This window comes from Malaya genurostris, chromosome 1 (genome assembly GCF_030247185.1).
Source record: "Malaya genurostris strain Urasoe2022 chromosome 1, Malgen_1.1, whole genome shotgun sequence".
In the NCBI taxonomy this organism is placed as follows: domain Eukaryota; kingdom Metazoa; phylum Arthropoda; class Insecta; order Diptera; family Culicidae; genus Malaya; species Malaya genurostris.
Window position 1 is genome coordinate 2,577,799 of NC_080570.1, and position 12,096 is coordinate 2,589,894.

The 12,096-nt window shown below is 39.5% G+C and overlaps 3 protein-coding genes across 4 annotated transcripts; 1 reads left to right on the forward strand and 2 right to left on the reverse strand.

Annotated features, from left to right (window-relative positions):
- Positions 1–4,790: 4,790 nt before the first annotated feature.
- On the reverse strand, positions 4,791–6,052 carry LOC131429663 (electron transfer flavoprotein subunit beta). The gene is made up of 2 exons (XM_058593945.1): positions 5,873–6,052; positions 4,791–5,684 (listed from the first exon to the last, which is right to left on the reverse strand). The coding sequence occupies exons 1-2, from the start codon at positions 5,921–5,923 to the stop codon at positions 4,971–4,973; spliced, it is 765 nt and encodes a 254-aa protein (XP_058449928.1). The 5' UTR covers positions 5,924–6,052; the 3' UTR covers positions 4,791–4,970.
- Positions 6,053–7,497: 1,445 nt separating this feature from the next.
- Positions 7,498–8,752, forward strand: LOC131429683 (3'(2'),5'-bisphosphate nucleotidase 1). The gene is made up of 2 exons (XM_058593979.1): positions 7,498–7,919; positions 7,974–8,752. The coding sequence occupies exons 1-2, from the start codon at positions 7,671–7,673 to the stop codon at positions 8,661–8,663; spliced, it is 939 nt and encodes a 312-aa protein (XP_058449962.1). The 5' UTR covers positions 7,498–7,670; the 3' UTR covers positions 8,664–8,752.
- LOC131429669 (uncharacterized) lies at positions 8,723–11,014 on the reverse strand. Of its 2 annotated transcripts, XM_058593966.1 has the most exons (5): positions 10,859–11,011; positions 10,582–10,793; positions 10,310–10,520; positions 9,806–10,139; positions 8,723–9,749 (listed from the first exon to the last, which is right to left on the reverse strand). In XM_058593966.1, exons 2-5 carry the CDS (start codon positions 10,714–10,716, stop codon positions 8,774–8,776), a joined length of 1,656 nt encoding a protein of 551 aa, XP_058449949.1. In that variant the 5' UTR covers positions 10,717–10,793; positions 10,859–11,011; the 3' UTR covers positions 8,723–8,773. The 2 variants fall into 2 exon arrangements, with proteins under 2 accessions (XP_058449949.1, XP_058449941.1); XM_058593958.1 differs by having other exon boundaries at positions 10,582–11,014.
- Positions 11,015–12,096: the final 1,082 nt, after the last annotated feature.

The following is a 12,096-nucleotide window of genomic DNA, read 5'->3' on the forward strand; positions in this document are numbered from 1 at the left end:
TTTATTTCACTCTGCATATAAAATGATTCTGTAGTCAGTGGTAAGGTTCCAAGCGTGAGCTTGAACCCAACAATAAATAATAAGCAGGAATCTGTGAAAGATAATACTAGTGTTGGTTTTCGAAGGGAATATTTAATATTATTTATGAGATATTAAATTTTATCATTTCAAAGATCATCCACGAATAACACAAACAGAAGTAGTTTTAGCTGGCTCCCTTGGGAGACCAGGTGTCCGGGTGTTATGTTGAAAAGATCGAAGATGCGATAAGAATAAATCTAATTTAATGACAAATCAAGGAATCCAACTTCGTTACAATTTTACAACAGTTAGTAGAAATCAAAATACCCCGCATCGATTTGCTATCGTTAACTAGCTTGTCAACCCGAGTCGAAACGTAGCACATTGAGTTTGGAGTAGCTAAACGCTTTCTGAAAAACCAATGCTGATCAGTTGTCAGCTGAAGGGTAAAAAATATCTAACGACATAAGCTTGACAACTTTTGTGAGCCTGCTAAGAATAGAATTACCTCTGTAGTTCGTTGCGTTATGCATTTTCCCAGGTTTGTGAACTGGCACTACAGCAGCTTCTTGTCACTTTGCAGAAAAAAACCATTTTCGATCCACCTTGTGGCGTAATGATGCCTTTCTCATATTGCTTATATTTCCAAAAATATCACTAGAAGATTCTGTCAAGAAATTTTTTTTAAACATGAATAAAATAATTCTTTCGGTCTGAACTAACCTCACCTTTTCAATTTGTAAACAGTTATGTCGAGTTAATAAGAATTTTTCTTTTTGCATCGTCGTACTAAATGATTAAAAACACTTTACCCTGTAGATCTGGAACCGGAAGTCGGATCCGGATGAAATTTCACAGCAACCTATGAGACTATAGAAAACTTTATTTGAGCCTAAGTTTGTGGAAACCGATAAAATCATGTCTGAGAAAATTGAGTGAGTCTTGTTTTAGAGTTTTTCACTACTATTGATTTTTAAGTTTATGAGTGACATTATTTGACACATACTCTCACACAGACATTGCTCAGCTCGATAAACTGTGTCGAACACTTAGCCCTCCGGAACAATTTTCACTAGTCAATTTACCAAGTGATTGCATAAACTTTACATATTTTTCACCTGAAAATATAGATTTAAATGTGGCAACCCTCCACGTTATACGAAATTGAACAAAGCACGCTGCGAACGGAGCAAATTCGCACGTACTTACGCGTACCAGTTTTGCATCGTCATTTTTAACTACGATTTGAATGTTTTGACACTCATCGCCCTATAATTTCTGAACCGGAAGTCGGATCTGGATGAAATTGCACAGCATATTTTAGGACAATGAGAACTTTAATTTGAATCAGATTTCTGAAAATCGGTTTAACCGTTGCTGAGAAATCGAAGTGAGTTCCGTTTTTGAAGCTTTACTATTATCGGTGCTTTTGGAAGCGGAAACCGGGGACTAGTAGTATCACTAGTCTTTATGCATTCTCTAGCTAAAGTAGTTTTATACACTCTCTAGCTAGCAAAATCTGCCAACTAGTTGAATTAGTAGCAAGTTTTATAAAAATGTGCAACTCGTTTCACCATTGCTTGTGAAAAAATACTCATGGAATTGCAAATTTTTGCTAATCGCTCTGTAATTCCGGAACTGGAAATCGGATCTGGATCAACTTTTCTGGAACTTGTGAAATAATTTCATGACGTTTCATTTTCATCTTAGTTTGTGAAAATCGGTTAGGAAATTTTCGAGAAAATTGAGTACACTTTTTTTCCCTAAATTTCCACATCTTCTATATATATAAAATAATAGCGAAAAAAGTGTGTGTTGCTAATGTTCTCTGGTATGCGTGGGCCGATCTTCAAATGATTTTTTTTGTTCAAAAGGTGACGTTTATGCGGAGGTTTTAGGCTATAGTACACAAGGATTATTCTTCGAGAAAGTGGAGAAAATCTAGAAAATCATTTTGTATGGAATAGGAAATTTTCCACTCAATGCGTGCTAGATCTTCGATGATTGTTTGGCGCGTATCGAGTTATGCAATGCTGCTGACCGCTGGAGAGCAAAATATGAATACTAGATTATTAATAAACCGTTTGGCGCCAAACGAGCTGATTTGTGCAAAAATTTCACTGAGCCTACTTGATTCACGTGTTTCTTTATTTCGAATCACATGCTCAATAAAGTGAGGGCGCCAAATGAACAGCATACAGGTTTAAATTTTCCGATATATAAATTTGGGTTCAATACCGTGAAGTCTAATTATAAAATGACCAAGAAAGTGATTAACATTTTTTTATGATTCGTTGTTTTCCTAAAATTCCAGAAATGTGAATTGTATCTTCTTGATAGATATTATTATTGCTTTCACAATGCACTGAGACAACAGGATCAGCACACCTCAGCTGCCACTTCAAATTAAGACCGTTAACTCAAACACCAAAACGGCTCTCTACTTTTTGGAACGATTCCATTCGATTTAGAAGGATGTTTTCTGTTTTTTTTTCTGCCTAAATTTTTCATAAGCATTTCCCGAGCATTACCTTTAAAGGATTTTTTGGACGGGATTTCGTGTATTTTTTTCTCGAAACGTTCTCCAAATTTCGTCAATTGCTTCAAATTGCAAGTTCGGTTATTTATTTGAGTCCAAACGTCTTCAACAGGCCCAAACACGATTCGGATTATATCAAGCCGGAGTACTTCGAGTGGCTATGAAGTTTCGTCCAATTTACTCGAACCATCCCGTTTGCCTTCTGTTTTTAAATTTCATCAATTGAACCGAGATTTGGGAATTCATTGACATGTTTTACCTATTCGAATGATTCACTTTCTTGCTCATAAACCGTCAAACTGATTTTGGTTGTATTTTGCGTGAATCATTTGGGACTTTTAAGAGCAGGAAAAAACTGTTTTAAAGTGCGGTGTACGTGTGTACCTGAATTGTGGAAAAATGTTGAGATCGAATCAAAAACAATTGTCAGATTGTCCCCGGTGAACGACCAAAATGGTTAAAGCCGGGGTAAAATAAATGATATAAAAAAAATTGTTAGATGATTCATTTTTACAGAACACTCTACCATTTTACTTAACTTATCTCGAGCAATCATGAGGGTCGTTCGATTATTATAATTTAAGAGTATTCGAAATAATTTCCATCCTAAGATAATTTTTGAGCTGTGAGAAATTCACAGAGACAGCTACAGGTACAGAAATAAAAGGAACAAGTACAGAAGCTAAGCTCAGAAAAAAATAAAGGTACAGGAACAAGTGCAGAAAGTACAAAGCCAAGTACAGAAATGAGAGAAACAAGTATAGGAAGTACTGACACAATTGAGTACAGAAAAAGGTACAGAATGTGCAGATGGTACAGATATAAGTACAGAAGTTACAGGACCAAATACAGAAAATACTGGAGCAGGTACAGAAAGTACAGGAACAAATTTTGAAACAAGCACAGAAAGTACAGGAACAAACACATAAATTACAGAAACAAGCACACAAAGTTCACAATAAAGTGCAGAAAATAGAGGAACAAGTACAGAAAAAAGTTTAAAGTTAATCGCAAATGTTGTCGAGACAACAATTTCTAATGGCAAATTAGAAGAAGAAAACGTTTTCATTTCACGCATTCCAATGAAGCCCACTGCTATGCCATTTCAATTTGAACGTCATTTTCTCATCCGTTTAACTTTTCTATCGTCAATAATCGTTATGAGTCTATAGCGTGAATTTGGAGTGTTTTTTCGAATGGTAAATTGTACGCTGCCTCTTTGCGTTTCGGCAATCCATCGGTTTTATATATTTTGTTCTGTTGTCCGCGATATAAAAAGGTTGGGGCCACTATCATAGAGCATTATAATGATATTTTTCTTCAATAATCATTAAAATTGATAAGTAGTTTGATTTTCTACATCTAATCTAATATTATTGCGCTACGAAGTGTGCAGGGGTCCGCTAGTTTTTTTTATAATTCCGAAACCGGAAATCGAATCCATGGTTCAGTCATTACTGAGAAAATCGAGTGACATTATTTGTCACATACATACACACACAGACATTTTGTGATCTCGACAAACTGAGCCGAATGGTATATGACATTCGGCTCTCCGGGCCTCGGTTGAAAAGTCGGCTTTCACAGCGATTGCATAGCCTTTTTATATTAGAAAGGCAAAAAACATGCAACAAGAGAGTTTTTGTTACTAAGACTTTTTTTCATTTTTCGATAAAAAGCATATAGAATTACTGAAATCGATCGTAGCCCCTGATGTTATAATTCATTCGATTTAGCTGGTGTAAATCGAAATCGTGTAAGTGACGTATCCGACAGATTACAAAGATATCTGTCTGCTCAATTTTCTCGTAAATGACTGAGCCGGTTTCGACATTATTAAACCCGTTTGAAAACCATTATCAGGTGATTATTCAAGCTCCAATGTTATAGGCACGCTACATCCTATATTTTATTGCTACTAGAACATATTGCATTCAGAATGTATAGATGAATCACTCAGATAAACAAAAACCAACTACTGCAAGCAGACGATCTTGATAATTGAACCCAACAAAACATGAAAATAGTTCCGTATTGAGTATTTACTCAATACCTTTGAAATAATTATAATATTTATATCACATATTAATATAACAATGTTCTATACAAACCAAAAATGTTTCGGTGTATGATTTCTGTTTTGGAACTAATCTAATTAATCAATTCACGCTTATTGGGACATGTGATCAGTGTGTATGTATAGTTCAAACAGAATAATAATACATTCAAATTAGAAGGAAGCACTCGATCGTTCGTTTATTAGTGAATGTATGTTGACTTCACTACAAACATATTTCAACATTTGTTTTCTAGTTGTTTCGTAATCACGATGATGATTGGAAAAATGCACTTTGATATGGACACTGTTAAAAGCTTTACGAAACAATCACTCGGTTTTTTCTCTACGGTTCTACTTAATGTGACCACCGTCGCGCAGTTTACCCAGCAGGGTGTCGACATCCGGTACAATCGAACCGGCTTGACGCACCGGTGGATCCTCAACTGATACGATTTCGATTCGCGGAGTGGTATCCACTCCGAGATCCTTCGGTGCCAACTTTTTGATGGGTTTCTTCTTTGCTTTCATAATATTCGGTAGCGTAGCATAGCGGGGAGTGTTGAGACGCAAATCAGCACTGATCACGGCTGGCACTTTGGTCTTGATTGTCTCCAGACCGCCATCGACCTCACGTACCACCGTTAAACCTTCGCCGGTTTTTTCCACCTTGGAAGCAAATGTAGCCTGGGGCCAATCTAGTAAAGCAGCGGTCATTTGTGCGGTTTGATTACAATCGTCATCGATGGCCTGCTTGCCCAGGATCACGAGATCTACTTTTTCATCCTGGGCCAGCTTGGCTAGAATTTTCGAGACATGAATCGGTTGAAGCAAATCGTAATCCTTTCCGGACACCTCGATATGAATGCCGCGGTCTGCTCCCATGGCTAATGCTGTTCGCAATACCTCTTGCGATTGAGTGGGACCGACCGACACGGCTACGACTTCCGATGCGATCTTCTTCTCCTTTAACTTGACTGCTTCTTCGACTGCAATCTCATCAAATGGATTCATCGAGTGCTTCACGCCCTCAGTTACGACACCGGTTTTGTCCGGCTTTACACGGATCTGGAAGAATTGATGGAGATACATGTAACATTCATGACTAAATCGGTTCTGAGCTTTCTTGCGCAATTCAAGGTTAACTCATTTATGGATGATCTAACAGACTGACTCCAATGGCTGTGCTTATCAGCACAAAGAAAACGCTTATCTCCGGTAGATACAATGATGATCTGTCGACTTCATTTTCTTACCTTGACGGCATAATCGATCACTCTCTTAACTCCGACCAATACACGAGACATGATAGAAATATCTAAATTAGCAATTAATTCAGAACTAGATTGCAAATATTCCACCAACGAACGGATTCTCCGATCGGACGTTCGAACCAGCAGTAGGTATCTGTTGAATAATAAATTAAGGCACCAAATACGTGTTATACCCACTGTAGAATGAGTGAGGTAGTAGCGATTCGTGTGTATGAGAAAGCAGGATAGAATGGTGCAAAGGTTGATTGGCAGCAGAATTACAGTACAGGGATGCCAATTATCAGACTCGTTTTACTGTTTTAAATGAGAGTCACATTAACATTACATTTACAATTGCTGCAATTGACTGTACTATCATATGTTGTAATGAACATGTGATATCACGGAGAGGAATGGGGTTTGTTTGAAGCAACTAAGGCTAGTCCCAATAGTCATCCCATTAGTAGAGTCGCCATTTTATTTTGCTGATCACTCGACTTTTAATCCACGAATTGAGAAAAAAATCGGATACTATAGCCGACGAGAAAATTCGAACAGAGACAGCAGATTTAACTGTAAATCATGGTTTTCGTATATGAGATGACTACTGCAGCAGAGATGAATGGGGGTTGAAATTCAAACTCGCTCTTTTATGGAAAATTGTTTATTTAAAACGACTTGTTTGTATTAGAAAATTGTTTGATGTTGACTTAAATGTATTTTTAAATTGATTTCGAATAGCATAGATGAAGATCGAAATTAAGGTTGTTAGAAATTGGAACATAGGTCAAAACAGCTGTCGCTTGATCAAAATTGCTTAGTTAGTTTTATTAGAATGAGAAGAAAGTTGAAGAAGCGTTTCGAACACAGATTAAAAAAGGGAATTGTGTGTAACGATTATGTTATAGAACACTTTCCGTTGCATGGAAGGCAATGTAGAAATCACCATTTGATCAGCGTAATCAACTATTCCATGTATAATCCAAACCATATTCAAAAACAAGTAGAAGAGACGTATTGCTGGTCAACCACAGATAGTAGTGAGTAAACGTTTAGGTTACGAATGACCGACCAAGATCAGAGGGTCAATAGCTGCTCTTCGCTAGCCACTAAAGGCACGGATGCTTTGTAGATTGTCCTCCAATTGATCGATCCACCTTGCTCACTACGCTCCTCTCCAGCTTGTTCAGCCGAATTAGATTCAAAACCCATTTTCACTGGACTATCTCCAGACATTCTAATGTCATGCTCATCCAATCGCAGCCGTCCGATTTTAACTGTCTGTACGATGGTGGCTCCCCTAATAAAAATACAAAATACGTTCGTATGTGTCGTTTTTCTGTTTTTAATCTTTTCAAAGTTCTGTTTTTTTTTTGTCCAATTATTTCACCACGCAACAACATAATTCTTTCCTTATGTCATCAGAAATATGATCATTAAAAATAAATTAAAATTTAATTTAATTTACGACAACCTCAGTCCGCTGGCAGCACTAGTCTGAATGACATTCAAAAATTGCTGAAATATTGTCTTCTCTTTCCTACTTAAAGCGAGCGCTGTTTAGTTTCTCACATAACCAATACCTTCACAAATGCGTTGCTTCATGACAGCTGTGAGCTGACCCGTAGAGTACTCGCTCTTTCCAACAGGCCACTTTCGAGAGTCATCAGCTGCTTGACGATCGTCACTGTCTTGTTGTTTTGTTTATCTACATAAAACAGTTTTTTTTGTTGGTTTGGTGAATCTTGCATACCAGTCTCCCTGTGCTGTTTTCCTACCGTAAAACTCAAACGGGAGCAAAATGGCCTGCGGAACCGTTGCGGCACCCTTGATGATGCGAATAGTTGCCAGTTCGATTCAGATAGCTGTGCGTGCTGGCCGTATAATCCGGGATGTCATGGCCAAAGGTGACCTAGGCATTGTTGAGAAGGGTAAGGATGATCTACAAACCGAGGCGGACCGATCGGCCCAACGATGTATTGTGGCATCGTTGACGAAGCTTTTCCCTAATGTGACTATCATCGGAGAGGAAGGAGCTACTGACTTGAAGGTTCGATTTAATTCATTTGGGCTCACTAGAGATATTTGAAGATCGTATTTTTAGGTTCCGGACGATTGGCTTATATCGGAAGTCAATACAGAATTTCTCGAACGTAACTCATGCCCGGAACCATTGAAACAAATAAAGGAATCGGATTTAGTTATTTGGGTGGATCCGCTGGACGGAACGGGCGAATATACACAGGGCTTCCTGGAACGAGTCACTGTTCTGATTGGTATTGCGGTCAATGACCGCGCCGTGGGTGGTGTAATTCATCAGCCTTATTTCAAGGACGACAAGGGACAGTTGGGTCGAACGATCTGGGGTGTGCAAGGAATCGGTGTTGGTGGATTCACTCCTAAACAGCCTCCGGCGGATCGTTTCATAGTGACCACAACAAGATCACATTCCAATGCGATAGTGCAAGCTGCTCTGGATGCTATATCGCCTGATGATGTCCTCAAAGTAGGCGGAGCTGGTTATAAAGTTTTACAGCTGTTGGAAGGAAATGCGCATGCTTACGTGTTTGCGAGTGCTGGTTGCAAAAAGTGGGATACCTGCGCTCCTGAAGCAGTGTTGGAGGCTCATGGTGGAAAACTGACCGACATACTGGGAAGGCATTATCGTTACAATAAAGATGTAAGTTTCCCGAATACTAGTGGAATTCTAGGGTCGGCTAAAGGCATTTCCCATGATGAGTTACTCGGCAAGTTGCCAGACAGCGTAAAACAGGCGATGAATAAAACACAGTAGACAATTCGTCAATAGAAAACTACTAGTACAATTAGTCAAAAGTGACATTTATTGACACAAATAAAACCACACCTTACTGGTTAAACATACCCATACCCGACGTTAGTGTTCTACAGCTTAGATTTAGGTTTCTGGAGCAGTGCTCTGAGGTCTTTTCGTAAAATTTTTCCGCTCTGATTTTTCGGAATTGCCTCTACGAATCGAACGCCTCCGTGTAATCTTTTCGCCGGAGAAGTTCTAGCAGCAACGTAATTTTTGATTTCTTCTTCATCGATCGAAACGTTGTCCTGTTTGACGACGAAGGCCAACGGAAGCTCCCCTACCATGTCATCTGGTAAACCAACCACAGCGGCATCTTTCACCTTCGGGTTGGTCAGCAAGATTGCTTCGAGTTCGGCAGGTGGTACCTGGTACCCTTTGTACTTGATCAGTTCCTTCAGACGATCAACGATAAAGAACTCCAAATCCTCGTCAAAATATCCGACATCACCGGAATGCAACCAACCGTCCTTATCGATCGTTTCGCCGGTTGCTTTTTCGTTTCCGACATAACCCTTCATAATTTGCGATCCTTTGAAGCAAAGCTCCCCGTGTTGGTTAGGCCCCAACGTTTTTCCCGTTACCAGATCAATCACCTTAGCAAATGTGCCCACCTGGACTTTCCCCACGCTTCCCGATTTATGATCATCTCCATTCTGAATCAATGTTGCAAGTGTAGTTTCACTCATTCCGTAGCCCTGTCGAACATATTGAACGTTGAGCCGCTGCTTTACCAGATCTTCGGTTTCCTTGCTCAATGGAGCTGCCCCACATAGCAGAGTATGGATACTGGATAGATCGTAGCTATCTACCAGCGGATGTTTGGCTAGAAATACGACCAACGGAGGCACCACAAAAACCAATGTACACTGGTAATGTTCTATGCAGCTCAGAAAAAGGCCTTCTTCGAACTTTGGAAGTGAAACCAGTTTCATTTTATTGCTGATCACGTTAATAAGTGTCAAACAACCATACGCGTGGAACCAGGGTATAACTCCTAGCAGCACAATTCCTCCAGGTGGTGGTTCCAATAGTTGCGAAGTTTCCCTTGAAACAAAAAACGAGTTGAAAAAGTGCAACAACAAACACAATGCGACACCTACTTCAACAGTGAAATGCTATGAATCACGTTGGCTTGAGTCAGTTGTACTCCTTTGGGCAGTCCGGTTGTCCCCGAGGAACACATTATCAACGCCACATGGTCATCTATGTCCACCGGGCAAATGTCAAAGCTCAGAGGGTTTACGTTCGAAACCGGAGCTTGGAAGTCGTCGTACAGCTGCACATCGTTCGGAAAAGGATTTTCTTCGCCAAACAGGATAATTCTTTGAACGATGTGTCGATTTTTCCGGGCGGCCGCCACTACCCGGTCCACCGAGTGTGGAGAGACGAATATTATTTTCGGCTTGGACAGGTTGAAAGCGTGCTCCAGTTCACCTGCGAAGATAATAGACATTGTTATCAGCTGTTCTTTTGTTTTTATTAGATGAGGGGTGTGGAATCGGTTTATTTCTTATCATGTTTGTGGTGCTAATTCTGATAGCCAATAGATGCTATCAAGTATGTATTAGATTACACCGAACAGTTGATAACAGTAGAAAACTTACGTTCGGTGTAAGTCAGATTGATAGGGGCAACCGTCGCTCCGAGGAAAAATGATGCAAATAAGACCGGTGGGAACTCGAGTCGATTTTCACTGATGATTCCGACGACATCTCCAACCTTTATCCCTGCTTGCACTCGTAGACATTCACCCAATCGAGCGGCTTGTTCCAGCAGGTCCAGGTAGCGAAGTTCGGTGCCGTAAATTCCATCGATCTGCATTGTGAGGAATACGATTAACCTTCTGTTTAGGTCATTTGAACTCGAATGCACTTACAACAGCTACGTCGTTTCCGTTGAGCCGCAGCCGATTTCTCAGGAATGCTCCCAACGAACCACATCCTTCGGTAAGATTCTCCGGTACGGGCCCTCCGCTGATGATGTATTGACTGTTTTCATCTCCGGAATCCATCACTTGACTTGAGAGTGGCAAATCACAGCGGACCTCAACTGTGTGTAAATCTTTTCAAGTGCTTCAACAAGCAGCGACTAAAAAATTAGCAATCAGCTCAGCACAGTTTGGCGTGTTTGAGAGTAATTAGGTTTGTTATCACCGTAGCACTTATCACACACGAATCCAGTTACGAATCATCTACCCTGGTTAACAAGTTTATGCGAGTAAAACAACACAGTTTTTGACTCAATTTACAGTGTGGGGCGTTTGATACCAGCAAATATACAGGGATGACTCGTTTTAACGAACACCGGTAAATAAATTGTTTATATTCTATATACCGATATTTGACGATGATTTAGCGATATGCAAATCGCATACTGATATCATCATATTTTCTACTGATGCTTAGGATATGACATTGGGAACTAATTCCATTACAGGGAATGATAAAGAGTAACTCTATAGAAATGTTGATTCACCGAAGAAGGATGACGACTCATCAGACTCTTCCAAAGGGGTTGCGGAGTTGGTGATTTTGGTCTGGACTATGATATTTTGTTTATCAAGTCTCGGTCGTACATTATTTAAAGAATAAAATTTTTTTGTTGAAACTACCTACCGAAAACACTGAATGTGATAACTGAACCATAACAATCATTGACAAAATAAAGAGAATCCCAATAAACATCACACGGACCTTAAGCTAGTTAATTTCTGTCGGTACTTTAAGTGTTTATCACCCGGATTCTGTATCTCGAACGAATCGAAACATCTGGACTAAATGCTACCAAACTTCCACCCTGTATGGGAAACTCAACCTCAATCGATATACATTCTATCGAAACATTCGGACTAACTCGAAACACAGTAAGAGTATGCATAGTTTTGGCCGCCTCATAAATTTTTAGATCCGTATGTGTCTTCCATGTTTTCTTCGTTTTTAGAATAAATGACATCCTATCCAAAACTTGCAATTAAAAAACAATGTTGCAGAAATAAAATTGCGAAAACTTGTATATGGTTTGAATCTTGCGGAAGTAATGCGCAGACCCAAAAGCAAAACCTTGGCACTACATTCCTTTTGGGGAATTTGGCCTTTCTGTCGAAGTAAGGGAGCTATCTCGGTCCACTATTAAAAATCTATCACATCATCGCAAGTCTTGTGGATTGATGTGCTCTAGAAATGGACCATTAGAAGGTCTTAGACATGTGAGACAGAAACGCTAAGTTAAACGTTAAGAAATATAATGCAATAAGCTCCTCAGTCACAGTCACAAATTTTGTTTGAATACGGTAAAAGGCGCACCGAAAATTATGTACATAAGAAATTATCAGTAAGGTCGAAGGTCCCTATAAAATGCTGCCACATTTATTGGCTTGATACCTATGATGAGT